The sequence below is a fragment of the Oryzias latipes genome, chromosome 10, assembly GCF_053564925.1.
Source record: "Oryzias latipes strain Hd-rR chromosome 10, Olatipes_Hd-rR_3.1".
Classification (NCBI taxonomy): Eukaryota; Metazoa; Chordata; class Actinopteri; order Beloniformes; family Adrianichthyidae; genus Oryzias; species Oryzias latipes.
The window spans coordinates 19,779,748-19,806,440 of record NC_136246.1 but is presented as its reverse complement, the minus strand read 5'-3'; the positions used below and the strand labels follow the sequence as shown (position 1 = coordinate 19,806,440).

Below are 26,693 nucleotides of genomic sequence, written 5' to 3'. Positions count from 1 at the left end.
AGTTTTGTCACATCAGCAGCGCTCTCAAGCAAATCAGCCAAACCTGCTGACCTCAGACTAGCAGCCATGAACTCAGAAAAGAAGAACTTCATAACCTCCCCCTTAATGAACTTGTTATTTTCAAAGCTGTTATGAGAGCTGGGAGCTGTGCTCCAACTATATTGCTGCGCAGGCTGAACCTCAGGCTGCTGCCTTAATGCCACAGATGAGAAACACATCCAAGCTTTGTGTCATAAAAAATATGGATTTTATACACAGAACACTAGCCACGTTTGGGTACTTTGAGTGGTAAAAAGAGGCCTTAATGTTACAAATAATATCCCTACTGATGAATATTTTACTATTCTTCTTTTATTTATGGGTTCTATAAAGCATTTAGACTCTAGTCTTTAAATATTGGAAGGCTTTGAAGCATAGAGATAAAATATTTCCTTATTTTTACAATATTATTTGTTATTTCACTTATTTTGACTGCATAACATTGTTAACCAGTTTAGAATGTTTGAGTTGTGTACAATAAACGGTTTTATCATATTTTATCACATACCGGTAGTTTCTTATGCTCAAAATAACAAATTGAAGACATGAACGACAAATAGGAGTTAAAAATTGTAAATTTTACAAGAACAACTCCTGAAAACATACTAATTATTAAGATTCATGCCGAGTTATCAGAAAGTGGTAGTTTTACACTTTAAAATGTTTAATATGAAACGGTCATCGGGGTGGGGCCAAAAAAAACTGCATACTGTCTAAATATTGATGGTTTGGTCGTCATTCCAGCTCAAAGGTGGAGCACAGAGACATTTAATGTTTCCTTTTATTCAAACAGGGGGTTAGTTTTTGAAAATAAACTATTTCAGAAACCCCTGAGGCTGTGACTCACATGCACTCAAATCTGTGTATGAAAGGAGGAAAAACAGGAACAAAAAGTAAGCCGGAATGTGTTGATAGAAAGGAGCTGGATTGTAATTAGGCCAAGACATAATCATTTGGAAAGACTCTTGTTTTTTACAGCAGCAGCTGAGTCAACTGGCTGAGCTGCTCTAAAACAACCCAAAATGTATTTTAAATGAGAAATCATTAACTTGCTTGTTAAAGGTGAAGAAGAACGACTGCAATTCAAGTCAGACGGTGCACATAAAACTCACAAAACAATAGAAAACCTTTATTAGATTGTCCCCCTGAAGACAGTTGCACTTCTATAATCTTATTTACCGAAAATGCCCAGAGGGTTCTCTCAATAGTCATGAAAAAAAGAAATTAAAATGTCTCACATGGCTGTCCTTAAAGGATTCGACTCATCTATGCTTCTTCTGTGCTATAAAAAAACAAAAACAAAAATAAACGTTAAAATGCTTTTTTCCAGTTCTGAAACCTGATTTTTAGAATAATTTTAATCTCACGCTTATTATTATGGTTATTATACGGAGCCCGTGTCCTGACATGGAAAAAATAAAGTATATCTTGTTCCCACAAATTAATATCTCGTTATTACTTGTGTTTTTTACTGTTTGCAGTTGACAATGTTCATTAATGTGCACTGTCCCAGTTCAAACAAATATTCAATAAATAAATAAAAAGATGATCTGTGTGGGGCTTTAAACCTGAAATTAGAATTATTTCTTTAGACTGAATGAAAACACAATAAAGATGTGTTCGCTTTAGGTTAACTTTATTGTCACTTCATATTCACATGGCTCATGCACAGCACTTAGTCCACAGTGACACCACTTTTGCAGAGGGGTTGTGTACTTTACATGAAATAGATTCACACTGGTTGTGTTCACTTCACCTCACAAATTGACACATTGATTGTTTTCTTTTCTTGCTGTTGGTGGCCCTGCATTTCTTGTATATACACTTTCAGTTTATGACAACACTGCAGCTTGACGTCAACTGGAACAGCTTTGTTCATCATTTCAGTGCTTCGGTGGAGGACAAGGATGCGTCAGAGCCGTCTGGACACTCCTACAGGACAGGGAGGAAACACGAAGGCTTTGCATTTGCCACTGTTTCATGACTACAGTCACTTCAGAGTGTGATTCAAGAGTGCAGAATCTACTTTAGAAGAAGCAGTTCTCCATTTCGAAGTGCAAAAATGCGGCGAACAAAACTCACCTTCACTTTATCCAGCTCTGGCCTGCCAGGCAGAGAGGTTTGTGAGGAGAAAGCCTATGAAAAAAGACAGCAGTGTCACAGGAGGTCTGATCTTAGAAAGGGAGGGTTAGGGTAAATCGCCCACCTTCTTCGACTGCTGCACTTCCTCCGTGGATTTAGACCTGTTCCTCATGTGCTTCTGAGGGGAGGTGTTGGAGGGAGTCTGGAGGAGGAGAGGATACTGTTAGACAGGGCTTGAATGATTCAGATGTTATAAGCGCCAAGCGTTTACACACCTCATTTGTCTTCTGCTCCATGACTGATGGGAGGACTTGGTCCTTATACTCCTTCTCGATGAATCACTTTTACTCTTTTTTTCAAATTCTGCTCGAGGAACTGTAAAGTTAGGAGAGATAAAATGAATAAATGATGGAGCTGCACTTAAAATGTTTAGGATGCAGTTTTCTAACTTCTTAGGCTGAGCAGAGCTCTGCAGGGTCACACAGGTTTGATTTATCTCTACAAAACCAAAGAATAAACCTTTCACAAAGACCAGTTGTGTAGAAGAACATGCAGTTACAGGCTGTTCTCACTAGGTGGCGAATCTGGTCCATCCAGCTTTGATGCGTACCATGATTTAAATACTTGATAGAGGACGCCTTTCCTTTTCTGGACTTGAACTGGGACTCCAAAATCTATATGACACACAGTTGCGAACTGAACTTTTGACATTTAATAATATTTAGTCTCTGAATGGTCCCTAAAGTGTTTGGCAAACTGTCCAGGGTGTGGCCCACCTTCTCCCAACAGTAGCTGGAATAGCCTCCAGCAACTCTTTAACACCAAAAAGGATTTTAGAAGATGGATGGATAGTAACATCTATGAACAACATCTACGTGAAGAAATTCATGGCTCCTTTTACAAAGCTCTATGGTGACCTAATAGAAGATAATTGTCTAACTTTCAAACGGGCTTTTGTCAGACATCACATAACCTCAATTTAAAGTTTTGTATACCTGTTCAAGGACATTATATCTGTTCTATGTGTCATCTCATGTTTAGAGCGAAAAAGTTTAAATTTTGCATCAGGAAATTGCATGTGGTTGGATTTCACTTAACCTCTGCTGCAGTTTTGAAATAAAACTGCTAAAGAAAATTTTCAACCATCTGCCTTTTTACAGTTTTTATAGCATTAAGAAATAAGCCAAGAATAGGAACACAGAGAAATATGTTGTGCTGAACAGGAGGTGCTGCAGGCAAGATCAAGTTAAATTCAGATGGAAGAGACACAATTTGCCTTTTTTTTTTATGCTGCTGGTTTTTCTACCAAAGAAATTAAATTTTTTTGCTCAAAGGAAAAAAAATAGGTAACAATTTTTGGGAGATTATTGACAAATTGTTGAGTCTAAACATTTAAAAGATGGAGAACAAAAAAAAGGTGCGACTTGACCACTTGTTTATATCAAAAGTACCGGTATGTACATACACATATTCACAACACAAGTGAGAATATTAAATACATGTTTTGTGAATGTGCATGTTTTTTATTTCTAATTAAGAAACTTGCTGAATAAAAGAATTCAAACCAGCTCATTTGATGATTCATATTCTTAATTAAGACTTAATGTGAGATTTAGATTAAACTAATTTCATTAAGTCTTTTCACAAAAAACAAATCTCAGTGCAAATTTAAATGGTTTAAAGAAGCTTATAGGTGATGAAAAACAAAAAAGAAGGATAAAGCGCAGAGGATGCAGTTATGCATGCCTGTCGAATAAAGCAAAGGCTTGAATATCATTCAGCACTCGCAGCCAGAGGCACAGCTGGCGTCAGGAGTCCCGGAGGCTGGGGGCGAAAACACCTCTGGGCTTTGGATGAATGTCCAGGAGACTGATACTGTTCTACAGTCCAACAACCCCACATCTCCCCGTTGATTACTCCAGCTGTCATAGGCACAGGGGAAATGTAAAATAGCCGGCATGGGTAGGGCTTCATGGAGATGGTCCAGTGGTGTTGTCCATTAGAAAGAAATGATAGATGCTATGAGCTTAATTAAGGCAAAATTAAATATAGGCCTGTCATTTTCTTTGCAACATTAATAGAAGAAATGTTTATAGCCCCTTCCTTTTGTGGTTTTTAAAATCATTTCAGAAAAACCCTTAAACGGCAAATCTACTCAACATGGTTATTTTTAGTGACATGACTAATAGCCCATAATGTCAATTATTCTATGTAATTTCATCCTGGCAGGTCACTTAATTATCCATTAGGCTAAAACTTGGTGGTTGGAGTTGATATGTTTCATTAGTGACTGACTCAGAATACGTATATAAGTGACTGATCAACCTGAAAACACAGGAAATGTTCACTTAACATAAAAAATTGATTGATTGAAAAAGCAGCGAGCACTGTGCTCATTTCAAAGGCACGGGATAATACAGGAAGTACTGACGCACTTTACACTAAAACAATTGCTTTATAGCTTTTATAATTCCACTTGCAGTGTGATGTCTAAAGAAAATAACACGTAAAGCCGTTCAGATTGGTGGGAGATGGTGTGCCACCCTGCTGCTCGGCAGGAAGAAGTCAGCCCTGAGCTCATAAAGAATGAATGGCGCCGCCTCACCCACTGTGAAGACTTGACGTCAGCGGTCATGGTAGAACCACATTTGATTACGGAGAGAACTCCTCTGATGGGTACAGGAACTTACTGGCCCAGCAGTGCCTCTCTGGCTTTTTTCTTTGCTTTGTTTTTGCATTCAACGTTTAGTTTAAACACCCAGAGGGGAAGAAATGGACTACTGAACCCTCGCACTCTGTCCAAATTGTGCATTAAAGCCTGCAGAGAGATTATGTCAGAAGATCTAAGGGCTCTGTCTGAACAGCTCACTAAGGGGAATGACTTCTAGGAGAACTTTGGTCTGTATCCCCCCCTAACTTCCATTGTATTTGAAGCATGAAACAAGTGAGGTTGCATTGAGGGCCACAAAGACAATCACCTTTCAGCTAAAAGTTTTGTGGCTATGAAAAAAGTGTCCTTAAGTAAAATAAAAGCATGTAAATTCAGACTGCTGTCTTCTCTGTGGCATTCTTTCTATATCTAAACACCGGATATACACTAACGGGGGCACACCTGTCCAACTGCTCGTTAACACAAAATTTTAATCAGCCAATCACATGGCAGCAATCAATGCATGTAAACATGGTCAAGATGATCTGCTGCAGTTCAAACTGAGTATCAGTATCGGGAAGAAAGGTGATTAAAGTGACTTTGACCTGCTGTCATGGTTGTTGGTGCCAGACGGGCTGGTCTGAGTATTTCAGAAACTGCTGATCTAGTGGGATTTCACCCACAACCATTTCTAGGCTCTACAGAGAATGGTCTGAAAAAGAAAAAATATCCAGTAAGTGACAGTTCTGTGGGCAGAAATGCCTTGTTGATGTCAGAGTTCAGAGGAGAATGGCCAGACTGGTTCCAGCTGATGGAAAGACAACAGTAACTCAAATAACCACTGGTTCCAACCGAGGTCTGCAGAAGAACATCTCTGAATGCACAATACGTCCAACCTTGAGGCAGATGGACTACAGCAGCAGAAGACCACACCGGGTGCAACTCCTGTCAGCTTAGAACTGAGGCTACCGTTCACACAGTCTTACCAAATCTGGACAACAGAAGATGGAAAAACCTTGTCTGATGAGTCTTGATTTCTGCTGCGACATTTTGAGCATCAACAACATGAAAGCATGGATCCATCTTGCCTTGTATCAAAGATTCAGGCTGGTGGTGGTGGTATAATGGTGTGGGGACTTTTTTCTTTACACACTTGGGCCCCTTAATAATAATTGAGAATGGTTCCAACACCACAGCCTTTCCTGAGTATTGTTGCTGACCATGTCCATCCCTTTCTGACCACAGTGTACCATCGTCTAATGGCTACTACTAGTAGGATAAGATGCCATGTCATAAAGCTCGAATCCTGTCAGACTGGTTTCTTGAAAATGACAACGAGTTCACTGGACTCATGTTCTCCACAGTCACCAGATCTCAACCCATTAGAGAACCTTTGGGATGTGGTGGAACGGGAGATTGGCATCATAAATGTGTAGCCAACAAATCTAACTATGTGATGCTGTCATGTCAATATGGACCAAACTCTGAGATTCAACAGTACCTTGTTGAATCTAGGCCAAGGGATAAAGGCAATTCTGAAGGCCAATAAGGGTCCAATAACAAGAAAATCTGCTCCATGACAGCATGACTCTAGAGGAACCGCTGGAGCAGATAAGAAGCTAAATGACAAACACATTGAGTTTTGTGTGCAAAGTTTGGGTTTTTTTCCAGCGGTGTCCTCAGACACTTCATCATGCCGGGTTTCCTTCTCTTCTTAGCAGAAGGCAGCACAGCTTAACAATATTCTGCTTCTTTGCGTGTCCTGATCCACTCTGTGATGACACCAGTGCCCCACCCCACCAATAAAAGGGCTTCTATAAATCTTAAGATGTGTGCAGTATATCTACACAGTATGTGATAGGTGGAGCTCAGAGCTCCAAGGTTGTAATATGTAAAAAAAAAAGGAAGATCTCAAAGATTGGAAGACTTTCTGTGTTTAACTGATGAAGAGGATCCATCTGCTTTGTTGCCTTCAGGTGTGACACTCCAAACCCATCCTTCCTCCTCAGCAGGGTGAAGGTCCCCTCCACCTACACAGCTGCTCCCTGTCTGACTCGCAGCTGAGCCGCTCGCATCGCACCTGGAAACCGAGTCAAGACTTGACAGGGCTGCTCCATCACTGACAGATTTTGTCCTTCCCTGCAGCATCTCTCCCTCATGTGCATGCAATCATTTGATGGGCTGGTTTGCAATTTATCTGCAGGATTTAGGAAAAGGTAAAGCCAGGAAGGAAAACACTTATTTTATTTAAAGCCTGTTATGTATCCCAATATAGGCTCTTAAGTGCAGGAGGCTGAGCTCGGACTGAAAGCTGAAATGGTAACACAAAAGACAAATAAGATTTTTCCAAGGCGTGAATATGAATATGTGGCTCATAACAAGACATGCCATCAAGCAATAAAGCCCTCTATGACAGGTGGGAGGAGGAAAAGGGGGGTAAACGGGGCTGGCGACCACATTTAACCACTGAACAAGCACAACGGCAGCGCCTACGAATAACATACATTAGAAGCCGGGGCTGAATTAAGATGCTCACCTCTTTTTCCTCCGTCTCTTTTCTTCTCCTCAGAACGGCAGACGTGCAGTGGAGTAGATAGCACTCATCTCACTGCCGTGACGGTGCCTTGGAGAGAACACCCCTCTCTGCCCATTCATAGCCCCACCGACGCAACGCGCGCGCATGGATGGAGACACACACGCATGCACACACACCAGGTGTGTTACGACAAATCTCTGGGCTAAAATATCACACCACATTAACATTTATTTCTTTTACTAATAATTAAAAGCAAAAAAAACAAAAAAAAAAACATGTAGAAGCCGATTTGAAAATGTGGGGGAGTTTATAATCCACGCATCATCAAATACTGTGGCTCACATCAACCATGGAAATGAAATCACTTATGACTCATCTAATCTTTGAAACCCACATGATGACCTAAGACGCAGGAATGCAAGTCCCAATTCAGCAACAAGTCTTCAGACAGATGAAGAAAGTCATTGGCTGCAAACCGATCCTCAGAACCCAATCAGAACGCTGCAATGACCAGCATCATGTTACAAAATGATCTGATTACATGGTAGGATCTCAGAGGACATAAATAATGTAAAAAAGAAAAATTTAAAAGCATCTTCGCTAGGGACTGAAGACATCACGTGCAGCAAATATTTCAAGAAACAAGTTCTTCAGATAACACCTTAGGAACAAAGTCCAGACATACATCGACAGATCCCTGTGAGGTTCCATTCAAACCACAATGGTTTCAGATGCTGAAAAAGCAAAACTCGATCTCGGCTTCACACAACACTAAGCTAAACACACAAGGGGCCAGAAATAAACAGTAAAATTGCACACACAATTTAAACCAAAGAAAAACGACGGTAATAAGATTTTCAAAAACAATCATGCAAAACACTTTAAAACCTTCTTGACCCTCTCAGTTTCCCTTTAGCTTAGAGTTCACATTATAAAATATAAATTCAGATTGTGAAAAGCCACTGATAAGAAGATTTGACGAGTCAAATACGAATATTTTAAGCTTTAGCTCATCTTTCTGTCATACATATGAAATCCATTGTGGAATTCAGGGCAAACTTTCTCCTGTCAACGATCTGTAGTGTTTCTAAAAGACACTAACTGCTTGCCGTATTGGTCTCTGTCCAGTGCCTTTAAAAGGCCAGGTCATCAGGCACAAGTATCGAAGCCAACTGCAGTCTCAGAGCTTATTCAGTAACAGGTACAAAAAGTGCATTTGAACAAATCTTTTTCTTTCATTTTGACAAGATCCTAAGCATTAGAGAGAGATAAGTCCAAAATATTTTTGGATCATGCCACTGTCCATGTTCCACATGAAGGCTATGTCAAACTGTTGTTTCCCTCACGTCTTTGGGTTTTGATTCAACTAAGGCAGAAGTTTCTGCGCCTGCCACGGATTCTGTTTTGGAGTCGGTGGCAGTAGAGCCGGTCTCGCCGGAAGCATCTTGTCCCTCATTTGAGGGGACCTGCAGGAACAGAGGAACCTCAAGCTGCTCCTTGGTGAGAAGGCCTCTCTGGTCTTCGACCCTGCAGCACTGAGCCTTAGTCAGCATGTCCAGGAACCCTGAAGAAACCCAGATGCCATGTTGGAAAAAATAGGGTTTCAGTATTCACAGCCAAAAACCTTCAAATTTTGAAAAGTCAGTGTTTTTTATAGGAGATGTGCATGTTTAGTCCATTCAAATAAATAGAAACAAGTGTTAAACACTATTCCAAACAACCAGAAACAAAGTGACAAAAACACATGTCACATAAACTACAGTAGTTTCACAAAGATTTACCTTTATTATTTTTCTGTTTTCCCACAAAATTAGTAGAACATTTCTGCACATTTCAACATCTGTTATACCCTTAGTTTGTCACAAAAAACTCATGTTTCTATTTGCTAAATTGCTAAATTATATCTAGATGCATTGGGCCTGATCAAGTGTCCTACCATCCATTTCTCTGTTCTTTCTGGGTTTGGACGATCCCCTGACTTTGTCTGTGTGAAGCGATGAGCGAGAGTCCAGACCTGCATTCACGGATCCTCCCTGATATATGTTGGCACACATTACACAAACACAACACATGCAGAGCTTTGCTGCTGAAGTATACTGTATAGGTTAAGGATGAGCAACAATCTATATTTTAGTTGGTGCTGAACAATCCCCAAGGCAACATTTATGGCAAATATGTAAACCTATGAAGAAGAAAAAAAACTTTCTATAGAGTATTTTCTTCCTTGAATCCCCCAAAAAACTTCCAATCCCATCAAAAATACTCATGTATTTTTTTAAATAAACACAGTTACATATTTATGTTATGTAGAAGTTTGCTTTCATAAAACATAAACAGTAATTCGGCTTTGGAAATATATTGAACATTAGTAACAAAATTGATTATACAGGGGATATTGCTATTTATGTAGCTGTTTAAAGTCCCACTCCAATGAAAATGGTGTTTTTAACATGTTCTTAGAGCATTTTTCTACTGATGGAGGACATATATAAAGAAAATTAAGCTTAAATTGCATTTCTGAGTATTTTTTATTTAAGTGATAGTGAATCGGGAGCTGACGAAACGATTCCGCTTGGAAAAGCTTGTAGGTGTGATGTAAAAGCTTTTATGGCAGGCTACAATCTCACTGCTCTGCTCCATTCCAATGCAACCGCTTGCAGACAAATAGATCCATGTACGCCTTTGTTTTCTTCATCCGAGGTGGCATCTGGCTCAAAACTGTACATCTGGACATCTCCAACATTTCACCATTTTTGTTGCAGCAGAAATATAAGGATGTGAGGGGCTGTAAGCTAGTGGGAAAACGGGTGAACGGATATCTCTCAGCAACGGGAAGGGGAAGCTTACTCCGTGCCAACGGTCCCACCCACAACTCAGAGGCGAATTTCTGTTTAACTACTGGCACTCTGCAGAAACTATGTCCTAGAAAACAGCACAGTTTTTGTTATTACGGCTAAAATAATGGCATAATCTTAATTTAAAGTCCTCTGGGAACGCTTTCAAATTGGATTAAAGATCATTGGAGTGGGACTTTATTGGGAAAAATAAAAATCTGATTGTTCTAAAATCCAATCAGTTTTTACAAGATAAAAAATTTATTTTTATAACATTATTTTTATTTAAATAAATAACTATATTGGTGTTTGACCGATTTTACCATTTTGCCATGTCAGATGAACGCATTGTATTTTTCACATGTTCTATTGGGAAATCAATTGACGAGCAGGTAAACCAAGACTTTTATTTTTCTATATTTTTTAAAGTTTAGATCACCAACTCTTTTAATGTTCCATTTGTTGAGCAAACTGGAAGAACCATAAAAAAATAAATAGAACATTGAAGCAACTATAGGAGTTATGAACCAAATGGAAACAGAAACAACAGGAGTGCTGCCTTACCTGTAAAGTAGGAGAAAAACTTCCTCTGAAATTGTTGGCCTGGTCTTTACCTATAAACACAGAAAAACTAATTATTTAAAAGACAGATCTGGTAGCTTAAAAAAAAAAAAATCCACATAAGTCAAAATGTCGAAAAGGAAGCTGAAGCGCACCCCTCTGATGTGAATTGAAGTCAGTACTGGACTTGAAGCGACTGGTGAGTGAACTGAAAGTGACACAGCTATAAACAATTCAAATAAACTAAGACATGTCAAAACCAGAGACAGGAAGAAAGAGATGAAGACTAAACACAAATACACACAAAAAGATTCAGTCAGTGGGGCATGCAGACAGTGATGCGCAGAAACCAGGGCACTTAAGTGGAGAGTGTAAAGACTCTCCCCCTGAGCTACAAAGAGAGCCACAAGCTGAGCCTTTTAGGAGACATTAGAATGTGATGACCAGAGGAGCCCACACAGCAGCAGACAGGATAGAGAACGGTCAGTGGATCAACCATTGATTAAAGAGCTGATGCAAAGCAGAGGAGCACCTTTATCTGATTTCATTTCCATTTGAATGGCATTTGTTTTCATGCTGACTGATGGATCCTTTTACTGAGCCACACAGTGCATTGACTGAAATGTAAACACATTTCGGCCCGACCCATGTTAAAGCCAATCAGTGGCTTGTTCTTAAAAAGGTCAAGTGTGTTAACCTTTGATTTTGTCGAGTCGGAGCGTCTTATTGGCCAGTCTGTACACAGAGCTGTTCATGCTTACGGGCTCATCACTTCCAACCTGAAACACACAGCGACAGAGGATGCAGGGTTCAGACGGAGAACCGCAATGTTCTCAATGGAGGAAATGCAGTTCTGTAAAGTCTCATGAAGGCACATTTAAGATGTTATTGACCTCAAATTTTAGGTTTCTACATAAATACCATGCAACATGGCATTCTAACTGTTGTGGTCACATATTTCCTGTTTAAAGATTGCAAACAGTTTTCTTTTTACTTATAAACCATTTTGAAGTTTAGGTCTGTTATGCATAAGACTGCATAATAGAGACATGCAAGAGAGTTGGAAAGAAGCTTTATTTACAATTATGTTTTTCTTTTCTAGAAGAATTTCTACAATTGGGTTTAACATTTGCCAAAGGGGGATAATATAATAGTTAAAACATTTTATATAGAGTTTCGTTTTCATTTAAAGTTTCATTTTGTCATTGCTTTTAAACCCTATATAGCCATTTGTATCATGTATGATACGAGCATTTCTGAGACCCAGAAAAGTTGGGATCACTCATTAGAACGATCCAAACTGTCTTTAAAAACCCAGCGTACATAACTTGATCAATGTTTTCTGCCCTGGAGTTCATGATCATTCCACTAGGGACAGGAGAAAGGCTTTTAGTGCTCGTTTCAAAATCTTTTTGTGAGACAAACTTATCCATTGTTATTCATTTTTTAAATGACTACTTGCTGTTTTGAAGGAATGCTAAATTTGTTGATAAATCTTTAAACCATGTTAAACACGTGTGGATCAAATTTGACACAGCGGATAAATAAGGTGCTTTTTTTCCTGAACACTCGTGTCTATATTTTTGGAACTTAAACTAACATTGTTATGAGCAAAATCTTACCAATTCACCCATTCATCTTCTAAACCCATTTTGTCCCTTTCGGGGGTCACAGGGTTGCCGGAGCCTATCCCGGCCACTCGTGGGCGAAGGCAGGGGACATCCTGGACAGGTCGCCAGTCTGTCGCAGGGTCACACATATCACACACCCATGCACACTCACATTCACATTCACACCCTGGGACAATTTAGAGTAACCAATTTACCTATGAAGCATGTTTTTGGACCCAGCGTATAAATTTATCTATCTATTTAAATTTAAAATTTAAAAATATGACATTGCAAATTTTTTTTGTGTGTTACTTCCAAAAGCATTTGAATTTTGTGTCAAATCTTTGGATTCTACAGGGTTAGGAGTAAGGATCATTCTTTCATTATGATTCAATAAGAAATTAGTTTGCATTTTAATAAAAATGACTCGTCTAAAATAGAAATGTGAATATTTCAATGCATAATTATTATGAGTCTGACATAAAATTTTAGGTTTAACAATCAAGTGAGTTTGCTCCTTTATTTAAAATAAAATTTAAAGTATTCAGGTATTACCTAAATATACAGTTTCTTCATAACTGAATTTTGTAAACTGAGTAACTTGCTGAGCAAAGGTTTTACACTTTGATCCTACTTTGAATGCAGCTGACACGTACAATAGTAACCAGGGCATCCTGCGGCTTCAGTTGGTGCTTCTGCATCACCACAGAGAGGGCGTCCTGCAGCGTCTTTTTGGACTTTGCAATAATAACCACCGTCTTATCAGTGAAAGCAATCTCCAGCCTGTAACACACATGCATTTCCGCTTTAACTGATCAAGATGAATGACATGATGAGGGTCACATAGTTTCCCATCAGAAACAAAGTCGGAATCTATTAAAAAATATACAAATATACAAAAATATACATATATACATAAATGAAAGGAAATTTGGTCCAGTGAGTTGGATGCTTTTGTGCGAATGTGATTGTAAAAAATGCACCAACATGAGAAAAGGAAAAAAATAAAGAAACCTAGTTGACTTACGCAAATTTGATCCTGAGCTCCAGATTGACCTGCTGATCTTTCAGCACCGAACAGTCCTGGTCCAGCAGTAAGGGCTGTTTTGCAGAAAGAACCAGGTTGTCATTCAGATGAATGATGAGAGACATCAAATCTTTAAAAATACTTTTAGGAAATAACAAGACAGAAATGAGTCAAGAAGAGAATGTTAGAGGATGTTAGAACAGGAAGAGGGCAAACCACAACAGAGTGCGGCACAAAAGAAAAATTAGTGTTCAACGAGTTGTTCTGAAAGTTAAAAGTTGGCGCTGCAGACGAGCTCACCTTCTCTTTGCCTTTAAGGTAAATAATGACATCATTCAGCGGGAAGCCTCTTTTCTCGCACAGGCTAGCCAGCATATCTTTGATTAGTTGGCCATTGGGTGTGGGAGCCAGCGAGGCGCTGCCATCTGGTAGGTAGACGCAGCAATAACCCCCATCGGAACCAGCACGAGTCCCACCGCTCTGCTCAGAGAAACGGGGACTCAGACGTCCATTCTAAAACACAGATGCAAAGGGATTAAAGCCTAAAAATATGACAAATTTATCACCTGATGATAGGGCTACAAACCAGATTTTACAGCTTTTCGAGGCTCATTTATTAGTATTTTATACGTTACATAATGTCATGTCCTGACTGTATAAATCATTAAAGTTACTTTATTACAGCTAAAAATAAAAATATATTAAGAGACATCATTGGAACAGATACTAAAAACTGAAAAAAGTGGTGTTTAATAGTGGGGCCACATTTTTATTTTTAAAAGCAAAATGCCCCAACAGCGTTTCCCCTGAATGCTCCAGTAAGTGTTCAGACAACATGTCATAAATATTAGAAAGCTCAATATGTTGTGTCAAATAAATAAATAACTTAACACTGACCTCCATCTGCCTGCAGAGGGAGCCAAGCTCCACACTGCTGGTTGACAAGTATGGCTCTCTCCGTGGATCTGAAGGACATTGGAAGCATCTTTACGGACAGATGTGACAAGTAACTGAAACTTAAAGACACAGGAAACCTAAGAAACCCAAGATCAGCCCTGTGACAGGTCTTACCTCCCACTGATTCCCTTGACTGTTGTAAAGTCCTACTTGGCAAGCTGTTGGAATCAGTTTTCTTGCTCTTTAAAGGACAAATTATACTTATATTAACATTACAAGCATTCAGGAACATGCATTTTCCATTGTTCCCTCCTAATCCCACTACCTTTTTGTCATTTAAGGGGCTACTGTTGATTATTTCCTCCCATGATCCCATGCGGGCGGGCTCTGAAGAGAGTTGAGGCAAAAGTTTCCCTTCGACACTCGCCAAGGTGCAGCGTTGGTACAGAGGAGAGCGCACGAAGCGCCTATAGCTGTCCATCTTCATCAGCTTGAAGATCTGATCAAAGCAGCATAAAAAAGCTCAAAGCTGGAGAAAAACATTGGATCAAAAGTAAAAGTATGAACAATGCTCACCTGTGTCTGAGCTTTGTTAAACATGTCAGGTGTTGGCTGCTCCAGGTCTTTTTCTTCTATCTTGGCAGTGTCATCAATGTTTACCGAGTAGGGCGCACTGTCAGACAGGTACGTTTTGTAGATGGAGCGCGCTTCTACTTTGAGCTGGAATCCAAGACAGATCATACTTCAAATTTTCATGGAAACATTTACTGGAACTTAAAACAAAGAATGACAAAAAATAAATTATTAATACAGGCAATTTTTCTAAATTCTTTCTGGGAATGAACATTTCTATGAACATCAGTAAAAGCTCCTCCCACCTCCCCCAAACCCAGACACACACGTTTTCCCTGTAAACTGGTAAAAACGAAAGTTTTTAATGCTTAATTTATCTTTCAGGAAGCTGATCATTAACACAAAGTGATCATGTTTTTCCCCAACAGCTATTACTTATACTGCAACTAAAATCATGACCAAAATAGAAAAATGACTCCACAGATGAAGTGGAAAGTCATCAAACAAAACTGATTAAAAACCCCTGACAAGAACAAAAATAGAAAAAGTCATTTAATTTATGTAAAGATATAATTAAAGGGCATTAGACATACGGCACCAAGATAAATAGATTTACATCCCAAAAAGACGGATTTGAAGGGTTGAACCTTTTCCAAGGAGGTTGCTGGAATCTTCCTGAACTTCTCACATTCCTGCCAGAATAAAATGTTTTCCGCACTCACTTCTGACTTTAGAAAGCCCTGCAGACAAACACACAGAAAAATATGGACACATTTAGTAGGAAACCTTTGGGAAAAGCACACAAAAAACATTTGCAGTTTCCTAAGCGTAACTCACTGTAAAGTATCTGACCCCACAGGGATCCTCCAACAGCTTCTCAAACGAGACGGCCCAGCTCAGCACGCTGTTGGCAGGGCCCACGTCTCCGCCGGGAGTCCCTGGAAGGCTGGAGCTGCTGCCTCCACAACCGCGCGCGGACATGTTCAGCTCTACAACACAGTCATAAGCTCACTTCTTTATCAGTTTCCAGAGCGAAACAGCAAGAACTAGACTGAATCGGATACTTTCATGCACAAACATGTTGGGATTGTACGAGCCTGGCATGCACAATCCCAACGGGTTTTTTGTGTGTGCCGCCTATTCAGCCTTACCTCCATCTGACACTGCCTGGCTCTGTGAACACAAAGAGGAACAAGTCAGGAGGCTTCAAAAACAAAATGTATGCAAAAACACAATATAGTAGAATGCTCTTTATTGAAAGTGTCCACATTTTATCCATATCTGCCATAGTTAAGTTAAAAAAAAAAACTCATACCGGAAAATGATTAATTCTAAAGCAAATTCAGACGTAGTGTCATAATGAACTGTCATTAAGAACTATTTTGTGCTGCAGATTGTGTTTCGGAGGTGAACAGCTGCAGGGTTTTTTGTTGTTGCTTTTTCTCCTCCCCTCTGTATCCGTAGTGCGCTCAGTCAAGACAGTTTTCACAGGAAGCGGTCACAGCGCTGACGGCAGCAGCTTTCATTCAGCTTTCAGACATCACAAAAGTCACTTCTTGCAAAAGTGCGTTTTTTTTTTTGTTTTTTTTTTTATTTGAGCCCTTTGATGGGAGCCGGCTGCACCACGAAAAAACCTGTGTGGACAGTCGTGTCTGAACACGACCCTGACAGCTTGGCGACATACCAAGACTGCACTTTAAATCTTCATCTTAGAGCTTTTCTTTTTGACTGTTTTTGACTTTCTTCTTATAATTTGAGAGAACTCCAGATTTACTCTTCAAATATAAAAGTTAGAAACAATATTTGTCGATTCTGAAGGGGCAGCAGACTTTTCTTTCTCTGTTTTTTTAGCACATAAAGAGGCCTTCTTAGACAAGCTAAGCATCTCTCTATAGGGTTTTCAGATGGGACAAATCTGATAAGGGGTTGTTGCACTTTTATCACAATTGAGAGACAGATGTGTTGAATAACAAAAGGTGGTTTTTTTGGTCGTTATCTAAAGTTATAACAGAACTGCAGGATTCTGGTAACAACATTTTCTTGTGTGGCTGATAGACTTTTCAACAAAATTATTTTCTTATAGCTCTTTACTTCCTGAAACAACAATTATTAAATTTAATGTTTTTTTGAATTTTGCTTTACTGAGGTCATTAGGAGGATTGATCATCATTTTTAAGGAAAACAAGGCAAACAGCTATTTGAAATACATCAGAAAAGACCATTTTTGAAGTCTCACACTTCAACTCTGTTTTGCGGCATCTTACAAAGCCTGACTTCTGCATCAGATAGTCTTTACCTTTTTTAACCAGTTAGATTTCAACAGTGAATCATGAAACGTGCTCCATGTCGCAACAATGTGTTGCAAAAAGGACGTCTTACTTGAAAAAGTCTCCACCCAGTCGTTCTTTGCTTTAGAAATTTTGAAAAAAAACACCAAGAAATTAAAGTGTGACCTTTTTATAAAAGTGAGTGACACGAGTGCTAAAGGTGTTGTAATGGTACAGTCCGCAAAAACTGTCAGCTTAAGTCAACAACTGCTTTTGTCCAAGTATACGAATGACCGAATGGATTTCCCAAAAATAACAAAGCTGGTTGAATACTTTATATAGTCATATATACAAAAAAATGCTTCCCATCTAGTTTTTTGTTAGTTTCTAATATACTAAATATAAAAAATGTACTGGTCTTGTTTGTTATCAGTATGAACTAATATACCAACAAAAAATAACTTAACGGAAGCCTTAATAAATGTATTTGGGTAAACCAAGCAGAAAGTTTTTAACAGTAAGCCACCAATCCATCCTTTAAATGGTATATACTAATTTAGCGCTTTATTATTTACTTATTTATTTTGTTGTTTTTATACATTTTGTTAAAGTGATTTATGGTGTTTTCTTTTTTAATTTGAACGTGAAAGGTGCTTTTAAATAAAATGCTTTTTTATTTATTATTACTACTATATTCTTAGTAAGCTCAAAGCATATTTACAGTCACGGTCCCATTTACCTTTGAACACCCACATGCACATACTGATGGCACCACCCTATGACCACTGAGGGGTTCAGTGTCTTGCCCAAGGACACTTCAACATTTGGGCAATCAGGGCGGAAAGCGAACCTGCAATCTCCCGATCAGAGTCAACCGTTGTACGACACAATGGCTGCCCTTTAGGACACCCTTTAACAAGCAAACCTGAGGTGATAAATGTCAATGTGTAAACTTCAATTGTGAGGAACATTTCTAGGCTACGTTGGCCATATAAAGTCAAAAGTGGGCGGGATGTCTTCAAATTTTTCGTGGTGCTCTACAGCTCATTTAAGAAGAAAAAAAAAACGACAACTCCGTTAAACTAAAGCAATAGCCAAGGCTTTATACTTCATTCAATATATCTAAAGATGCTTCTCATACCTCTTCCCAAGAATCATGACGGTCTCACAAAGAGCATGTGCAAGCCAGCTCAGCCCACACACAACATATTGGTTGACAGACATGGTTTGTTTTTGGCTCAGGAAGGCTTTGTCTGTTTTTAGCAGCTACCAACTGTAGCCACGCAGGATGACTGGTCCTGGAAATGCCAACAAAGTGGCAACAGGCAACACCAGCCAACACGGACAACTGCTCCATCGCCCCTTTGATACTTTGGAATGAAGTACGCCTCATGTGGGAATCGGCAAAGGCAAAAGCCTGACACAAAGCGTCCAAAAGACGCAAAAACTTAAGGAATTCAGTTATTAAAAACCATAATTAAGATATAGCGATGATCAAAACTGGAATCCACATTCCATTATTCAAGAATACCTACAGGACGATCTCAAGGACAAAGATTGACCCCAACTTACCATTTGGCTGACTGGAATCCCTAAAGTGTTGCAGTTCTTAGCCATGGCCGCAGCTTGAGGACTAAAGCGTCTTACACTATCGAAGGGCCACAGCAGAGTGCTCCACCCAGACTTGATGCAAACCTCTCATACCAACACTTCAAATTCATCACTTTGGTCTTCCTGTCACTTCCTGCCTGAAAGGGAAGTCTTGCCATAGCAACGAGCCACAAAAGAGGAAGTATGGTTACTATGATGAAGCATCTTGAGAAATTCAATTATATAAGTTCTTGGTGCACATTTGCACAACTGCTATTTTTTAAGTCATGATAATGAAGGCAGTGCAGAGACAAATGAGATCATGGCTGTTTCTCTGGCAGTGGAGATCACCTTTCAGTCCCACCAAAGATAAAGATAAAAACAAATTTTAAAAAAAGATAAAGATAAAAACAACAAAAATGGAGGAATGAATTTATTTTATTTTTTTCAATAAGCATTTTTACATAGAAAAACGTACCTGTTCGTGTTTCATGATCATGATGCCTGAATTCGTATGACACCACTTCCTGCACTTCTTTAAAGACTGCCTCTTTGCTGAACCGTTTGCCAAACGGAACAACCGCTGATAAAGTCCGCTAAAAGCCACCATTTTCATGCAAAAGACGCAAAACAACAGTGGGGGGGAGGGGGTTAAATCCGTTGATGGCCACAGGTGTGTTTAGGAATCCAGTCATGCGCACTGGAGCTAATGCAGGTACGTCGGTTATTTATTTTTTATTTATTTTTCAGGTACGTCGGTTAGCTTTCAGGTAACTGCAGTGCAGAGACGGCATTGTATTGATTAATAAATTCATTTTTTTTACTATTTTTTTTTTATTTAATGACATAATTAGTACCTGTTTGCTATTTTAAACCCAAGACAAAGCTGCGTTGTGTTTACGGGACATTTTTATTTTCAAACAGGAATGTGTTAAAGATTAAATTAGAGAATGTTAGTGGTGTTTTCTAGAGCAGTTTCATATGTTTGCATATATGAGAGCAATATATTTTATGGATGTTTGTAAAAATCCTAAAATTTGCAGGAATTTTGGGACATTAATAAAAATACAAATTAACTTGAGAAAAGACAAACTATTCACTATTTTATATTGAATGTGTCAGTGGTGACCTGAATAATGATGGCTGCAAAAAAATAATAACAAGCGAGGAGGCGCCCCAGTGATGATTATAAACTTCCAGTAAGTTGTTGTTTCATAACTCCACCCCCCCCCCCCTTTCTGTAATCCATCCATCCATTTTCTGACCCCCCCCCCCTTTCTCCCTTTCTTTTGTGCCCCCCCCCCCCCCCCCCCCAGCAGCCCTCTTTCTTCCTCCCTCTTTTTCTTTTCCATCCGGTCCAACAAAAATTATACAATTTTTTTTATAAAGTTTAACTTGAAAAACAAAAGGTATTTATACAAATATACACATTGTGTGTCAGAAGATTCTTAACCTCCTATTGTGACAGTCAAATATGTCCAACACTAGAGGCCTTCAGCTATCATCTGTTTGCTCAGCTGTCGGACAGAACAAGTTAGAGTTAAAAATAAAAATAAGGAGCAGTTTATGAAGTCCAAACTGTCCTGATCTCTGCTTTTCTTTCTGTACCCCCTGTTTTAAGCTCTTGAAGAGGAAGCAGGAAAGGGGCAGTGGGGTGACATGCCTTTGTGAGTTATTCTGATGGAGAGAAGAGAAGTTCTACCTCTACTTAGTAAGTTCTACCAAGTAAAAAAACATGACACAAATGACTTCACATGCAGCAAATATATGTAAATATCTGAAGAAAAGAGGAATACATAAAAAAACAATTTAACGCAAAAGCACAAAACATTTCTAAAGTGGCCAGACTGACATTTACCTCAGTGTTAAAACATGTCTGAGAATTTATCTTGGTGTTGCTCTCAGTGGAAGTTTGCTTCCTGTATGGGCATTGACCCTTCTAATAATGTGTGAATGAGTGAGGGTTTTAAGATGCTATGACCTTTTTCATTTTGTCTATGAAAGTGATCAATTCTTTAGCAGTATATAGTACTCTCACCAGCAGCATTTTTTTAAAATAATTTTCATGCAATTGTATGTATACTGTATTGTATGTTTTGCACCAATACTGTCCTCTCATAGAAAAGTAACATCCTCACAGAAAGAAATTGCTTATTAATCATTTTTAAACATCCAAAGGTTTTAGGAGTTCTGCCATTGCATGAAAATAAAGCCAACATATTCAAAAACTCAATTTAAAAAACCACAATTAAGTAAATACAATGATGTATCATATAAAAAGGATCCCAGCCTCTGGCAGCACAGAAAAGCATTATAACTCATTGATTAATGAAGTTCCAAAATGTTCCTTAAACACTGAAAATGTGCCCAAATCAATTTTTCTTTTTTTTTGTAAAATCAGCTTATATGGAAACATTTTGAGTGAAAATTATCTCATAAATTGATTTAAAAAAATAGCATAATTAGAGTTAAGTCAGTTCAAAACCTATTATTTAATTGCAAACAGTTTTTAGTAAGAAAGAAATTTAATACACAATACTTTGTTGCATTCTTGCTGCCATAATCTTTTTTAAGTAGGTGGGTTAGATGTTTTGGACCAGATTTTTATAGTTTAGTTTATATAGAAAATAGTACATGGGTTCGGAAAAAAAAGGTGCAAACCCTCACATCTAGAATAGTTGTCACTACACTGACCAAAGTCTGTCTTTGTGGTTATTTTGTGTTAAGGTTTTTAAGCTGGTTCAAGTGCTGAGTGGTTTAACATTAAGAAAATGATAATCAGCAGCACCCTCTAGCGGCCACTGTGTGAATTAATTGTGATAAATGAGCTTCATTCGAAATGCATTTGACAGTTTTTGCATGAATCCTCTAACTTTTGTTGTTTTTCTCTTCTTTGACTTTTTTGTCATACTGTGTTCAGGAGGTAGTTTGCATAGTAAACACGTCTTCCTGAAAGAACCTTAATAGGCCCCGGTCTGTGTCTGACTTTGCATGTTTCCCTCTCACTTTACATGTGCCTGTTTCTGTGGGGAGTTAACAGTTGTGTTGTTTTTTTTAGCATTTTGACCTTAAAACTTAACTCATGCTCATCCTGTGGGAGTCATCAGATTAGTCTCTGGACTCCTTTCAAACCTTAGCTTGACTTTTTGAGCTTAAGCAACATAAATTGCAATGCGATTTAGGGCTGTAAAAAGGTTCACTGATGTAGCAGCGAAACACACCTTTGGCTGTCAAATTTTCTTTCAGCATACACAAACTGTGTTGGTGTTTGTTCTGTGGAGTTCTGTAAAATTATTCATTTGCATTGCTATCAGTGTTTATAATCAGCTCTGCCCACATTTTTTTCTCTCTAATGCAAAGATGGTTAGTCTCAGCAAAGCAGACCAGATCGTCACACGAGTTCACAGGTTGAGCAGCAACTCAGGTAAAATGAAAACATATCAAATGTATTTTAATTCTAATAAAATGTTATTGACATTCCTGAGCTTTTATGTCTGTGTACATTCAGTATTGCTCATCATTTTCCCTTGCAGGGCGTGGTGAGCACAGAGATGCTGTTTTACCTCCTACTTGTTCAGCTTCTTTTTGGTAAAAAAAAAATCCTTATTTTGCAAGTATGCTCAAGTATTTTTCATAGTCTCAGTAAATATTTACTTTTACATTATTTATTAAATATCTCTTATTTAAGGTGCGGTTTTGTCAGCTGGCACATCCAAATGTAAGACATGTAACACAACAAAAGGTGAGAAATACAGAAGATAACAGCAAAGTGCATTGCTTTTGTCTGTCATCGCAGTTCAAGTTTGTAGATAGAAATGTATTCATTTTTAGTTTTTTTTGGAATATTGTGAAAATAACTCTCTGTGTGAAGGTTAGTATATTTCTGTTGTGCCATACAGAAGGGCGAAAAACAAATATTTGTCAGTCACCACGTCTTTTAGTTGTCTCACTTAAAAAGATCAGTTTGGTCTAAAATCCTCATCATAGAAACACACAAACTGTAAGAGACAGGATGTAAAAAACAACTTCCTGGAAATATCATTATTTGATATTGAAATAATTCAATTGTATGATGGACCAAAAATTAATTTGTATTTAGTTCCTACAAACAAGCAAGAATTCTGTTCCTCGCTGACCTTTTAAAGATGCTCACCTTCCTCTGGTTACCTGTATTGTTGACTCCTATTTGAACTGGATAGTTGTTTAAAGGCACCTGTCTACACCCTTAAACAATTACACTGCAACCTATTCACCAAGACCAAAGAGCTGTAAAGGACACCAGGGTCAAGATTATAGACTTGAAGAAGACTGGAATGAACCAATCTGCAATAACCAAGCAGCTTGGAGAGAAGAGTACAGCTGTTGGAGCAATTATTAGAAAATGGAAGAAATACAAGATCACTGACATTCTCCTCTCCCCGGGGCTCAAAGCAAGACCTCTCCTGGTGGGGTACAAATGATCTTGAGAACGGTGAGGAGACGACTCTGAACTACACAGGGGAACTGGTCAATAACCTGAAGAGAGCAGGAACTACAGTAACAAACCAACACTGATTCCAAGCACATCACCATGACAACGAAGGAGTGGCTACATAAAAAAGTATTTCAAGGTTCTGGAGTGGTCTAGCCAGTCTTTGAACAGCAGTAGCCCCAAAACCCCACAGCTCTTGAGAAGATCTTCATGGAAGAGTGGACCAAAACAACAGTTACAATGTGAGGAAACCTGGTGAAGACCTACAGGAAACCTTTGACCTCTATCATTGTCAACTGGAGTTACATTACAAAGTATTGAGATAAACTTTATTTATTAAACAGATATTCTTATAAATTCGTTTGAAATCAAGCAACGTGATTGGATTCATTTTTAAATTCTGTCACTCACATGTGAAATGCATCTATGATGAACAACTCAAGCCAAACTCGTCTTTTCTCAATGCAATTGAATCGCCCTTGCAGTCACAAGGAAGTACTTGAACCATGAATCTTTTTAAGTGTGACGACTTGCAGAATCAAAGGCTGACCAATACTTTTTTGCCTCACTGTAGACTGTTAGAAAACAGTCAGGTGTTGTGGAATAATGCTAAAAATAAACAGGCACATTTTTAAGTAATTACATACAAATGAGAAAATGTAATTATGTCTATGCATTTCTGTCATGTGTATTCTAAATGTTTGCTCTTTTTGTCAGTCTTTGAGTTGTGTATCAACAGCACCGAATTGGATGTGCAGGAGGGAGCAGACATCACAATGATGTGTAACTATAACTTGTCTGAGCCAGATTGGAAAGTCGTATGGTTGTTTAACAACAAAGACTTTGACGACAAAGACCGAAGCAAAGACCAAAGTCAAGACAAGCTTGTTTTGAAGAAGGTTCTTACTGTTAAGAATGGTAATTACAGCTGCAAAGTGGATTCTTGCCAGTCTGAAGCTCTAACTGTCAAAGTAAATGGTATGTAGGTACTTCTTTTACCCTGCCTATTATCAACTTTAAATGAATGTATAAAGTTTGAATAACAAGTACTTAAATGCCACACCAATTTATCTCTCTAATTAGCCACCTTTTTTCTTGTCCTTATAACGGCGTGCATGGCGTTATCCAGACAACTCCGTGATCATCATAGTCATCTGTGGAGTTGCAGCTTTGGCCTTAATCGTCATAATGGGAGTGGTTATGAAGATCAAGCTGAAGAGAGATAACGGTTAGTCTTTATTTTTTAACTTCGATTTTAAAGCGCAGTTATATAAACAAAAAATACAAAGTCAGCATGAGTTCATATTTTAAAAACATTTTAAAAGCTTGCTGCGTATTCAATTTCTATCTTTTTAATTAATGTCTCATAAATTTGTGACCGGGTTAAACCTTTACAAAGATGCATGCTGATGTCTTATTAATGGGTTTGGTACATAATATAGACAACTGCCTGTCTACATGTATAAATCTTATGTTCAGGAGGCAAGTAAAGCTCAAAAGTATTGGGAGTTTAAGTAATCTCGGTACAGAGTTAAACCCAGAATAGGAAAGGTAACAAAGAGCTGCTGGATAGCTCAGTTGGCTGGGTGTGGGACTGTTTCCTCACACATGAAACCATGGTTTGCTTCCCAGGACATGCAATGAGCCAAAATCCAGTTCTTAGGGTCCTTAGGCTCCTGCCTATCCCTGTGCCTTATCCAGGGTTGTGTCAGGAAGAGCATCCGCCATAAAAACTCTCTGCTAAACCACCTGTGGTGATCCCTTAACGGGATAATCTGAAATATCAACAGGGAAGGTAATAAAAAACCAAAGCTAAAGGAGAACAGAGGCAGTTAGACAGAAAACCATTAAAGTTTGATTAAAATATCTGTGAGAGCTGGCTAAAAAAGCATTGAAAAAACAAGGCAATTCAAGTTTGAACTAACTAAAAAAAAATCCAGCTTGAATCAAAAGCATTAAATAAATGATAAATAGTGTAGTAGAAAAAAAAAGCACAAAAAACAATATAGAAGTTGGACATTTTATATTTTTGTAAAACGTATCTATAGAGGTGTAGTTAACCACCAACAAATTGGATTTTTAATGCTTTTAATTTCAATATTTTTGTCGCTATACGTTGTAAAGAGATAAATAAAGGATCTAAATACAGAAGTAGCTTGATAAAACTTAGTGTGCTTACTAAGGCTAAAGAACAGAAACTGAAAGACAACACAGAAAGGAGAAAACCCTAACAAACAAAACAAATGAGAACCAAACACAGACAGGAGGGGTGTTTGTTCAAATTAAAATTAAATGTAGTTAATAAAAAAGTAAAAAATAATAGGACACAAGTGTGATAAGTAAAAGAGACTAGGTAAACATAGAGGAAGTACCAATCTGTAACACAAATGACAAAACGTTAAGCTAAAGCAGTAAATTTACAAAATAAAATGTTATTTTTTATTATATTACATACTGGTTAATTTCAATTTTGTTCACATTTTGAAAATTTTATGAAGGAATTTACTCATTTACTCATTTTTTTTCTTTTCTTTTGTTTAAAGTATGCATTTTCATTTGTTTTCTAATCTTTTTTACTTAGATTATTCAAGGAGAGTCAGTTGTTGAATGAAAACAGTTTTGTAATCTGTCACAAATCCCACTGGTTTTGTTGTCAAATCTAGATTGGTTCAGAAAAAAAATAAGCTTGTTAGATTTTGGTCAATAGATCATGTTAGCATCAGTAGATCTGGGTTGTTTCCTGATGTTTTTTTCCTTACTAAACTGAAGTTAATCTGAGTATGGATGACTTTAAACCACCACGTCATCCTAACAGCATAATGAGTGTGATTGTCATCTGAGACGCTCCTCTTCCTCTCAACAGCTCAACACAAGGAGAGGATGAAGCAGAGGGCCCAGGCTGAGCAGAATGCTCGCCAAGCAGCCTCCCCTCAAAGATGACACTGAAGAAAGAAAAAAATAAAACATTTGGTCTCTATGTTGTTTCTAATTCTCTGCTGTTTTATTTAACCAAAAATAAGAAATCATTTCATCGTGTGTGAGCCTAAATCTTTGCCATGTGTATTCCATAAGCTTTTTTTCATGATGTAATGCTGTATTATTTTAGTTTTTCGTCTGGCTTGGTAAATAAAAAAAGATGCAAGAAATGTTTTAATCTGGAGGCTGGATGGAGATTCTCAAACTAATCCTGCTGAATGCTCTACTCACAGCAGCACACACCACGCAGAGCAGCTTAACACCGGCTGGCCTGAAATGGATATATGGAGCAATAATTCCATCCACTCATCTCCAAGAGTGGGTTATAAATGGGATCTTAGAACTGACTAATGAAAACAGATCTACTTCCCCGGTGTAACACTATGATATAATCCTTTGATGTATGCATGTGCAGGTTTTCCGTGCGCTTTGCATCCACAGGATTCTTTTTCTCTCAGCCATATGGCGCAACTCCCTTTTATCTGTGAGGGAAGAGGAACGACTGTTTATTTTGCTTCCTCCTATAGCAGGTGGCTAAGAGATAATCCAGGTAAAGCCACCAGCAAAGTGGAGATGGAGG

At 38.3% G+C, this 26,693-nt stretch overlaps 2 protein-coding genes and 1 long non-coding RNA gene across 9 annotated transcripts; 1 reads left to right on the top strand and 2 right to left on the bottom strand.

The window, feature by feature from the left end:
- Positions 1-1,658: 1,658 nt before the first annotated feature.
- On the bottom strand, positions 1,659-7,449 carry LOC144994888 (uncharacterized). The gene is made up of 5 exons (XR_013658569.1): positions 7,308-7,449; positions 2,397-2,496; positions 2,246-2,323; positions 2,122-2,175; positions 1,659-1,971 (listed from the first exon to the last, which is right to left on the bottom strand). It is a non-coding gene; the product is annotated as an uncharacterized LOC144994888 (long non-coding RNA).
- A 68-nt stretch (positions 7,450-7,517) lies between these two features.
- rgs14b (regulator of G protein signaling 14b) lies at positions 7,518-19,282 on the bottom strand. 6 transcript variants are annotated; one of them, XR_013658568.1, is made up of 16 exons: positions 19,145-19,282; positions 15,961-15,982; positions 15,647-15,798; positions 15,457-15,549; positions 14,813-14,956; positions 14,562-14,735; positions 14,411-14,477; positions 14,237-14,304; positions 13,640-13,852; positions 13,340-13,413; positions 12,969-13,095; positions 11,400-11,481; positions 10,858-10,910; positions 10,706-10,755; positions 9,244-9,340; positions 7,518-8,871 (listed from the first exon to the last, which is right to left on the bottom strand). XR_013658568.1 is itself a non-coding variant. In XM_020706619.3 (15 exons), the coding sequence occupies exons 1-15, from the start codon at positions 19,280-19,282 to the stop codon at positions 8,633-8,635; spliced, it is 1,740 nt and encodes a 579-aa protein (XP_020562278.1). In that variant the 3' UTR covers positions 7,518-8,632. The 6 variants fall into 6 exon arrangements, 5 of the variants coding, with proteins under 5 accessions (XP_020562278.1, XP_023814996.1, XP_023814997.1 ...); XM_020706619.3 differs by lacking the exon at positions 10,858-10,910; XM_023959228.2 differs by lacking the exons at positions 10,858-10,910; positions 19,145-19,282 and adding an exon at positions 18,649-18,804.
- LOC144994887 (uncharacterized) lies at positions 19,241-26,291 on the top strand. 2 transcript variants are annotated; one of them, XM_078954250.1, is made up of 8 exons: positions 19,241-19,381; positions 20,288-20,377; positions 22,027-22,090; positions 22,200-22,254; positions 22,355-22,408; positions 23,855-24,115; positions 24,267-24,365; positions 26,001-26,291. In XM_078954250.1, exons 4-8 carry the CDS (start codon positions 22,218-22,220, stop codon positions 26,075-26,077), a joined length of 528 nt encoding a protein of 175 aa, XP_078810376.1. In that variant the 5' UTR covers positions 19,241-19,381; positions 20,288-20,377; positions 22,027-22,090; positions 22,200-22,217; the 3' UTR covers positions 26,078-26,291. The 2 variants fall into 2 exon arrangements, with proteins under 2 accessions (XP_078810376.1, XP_078810377.1); XM_078954251.1 differs by lacking the exon at positions 19,241-19,381 and adding an exon at positions 19,386-19,436.
- Positions 26,292-26,693: the final 402 nt, after the last annotated feature.

Bases quoted from the DNA above. Each gene is read 5' to 3' on its own strand.
- rgs14b (XM_020706619.3), bottom strand. From the start codon at position 19,282: ATGAAAATGGTGGCTTTTAGCGGACTTTATCAGCGGTTGTTCCGTTTG. The intron at 15,983-19,144 runs GTACGTTTTTCT...TTGTGTTCACAG, and splicing joins TGATCATGAAACACGAACAG to AGCCAGGCAGTGTCAGATGG. The intron at 10,756-11,399 runs GTTAACACACTT...CTGTGTTTATAG, and splicing joins CCGACTCGACAAAATCAAAG to GTAAAGACCAGGCCAACAAT.
- LOC144994887 (XM_078954250.1), top strand. From the start codon at position 22,218: ATGCTGTTTTACCTCCTACTTGTTCAGCTTCTTTTTG. The intron at 22,409-23,854 runs GTGAGAAATACA...TCTTTTTGTCAG, and splicing joins GACATGTAACACAACAAAAG to TCTTTGAGTTGTGTATCAAC. The intron at 24,116-24,266 runs GTATGTAGGTAC...GGCGTTATCCAG, and splicing joins TCTAACTGTCAAAGTAAATG to ACAACTCCGTGATCATCATA.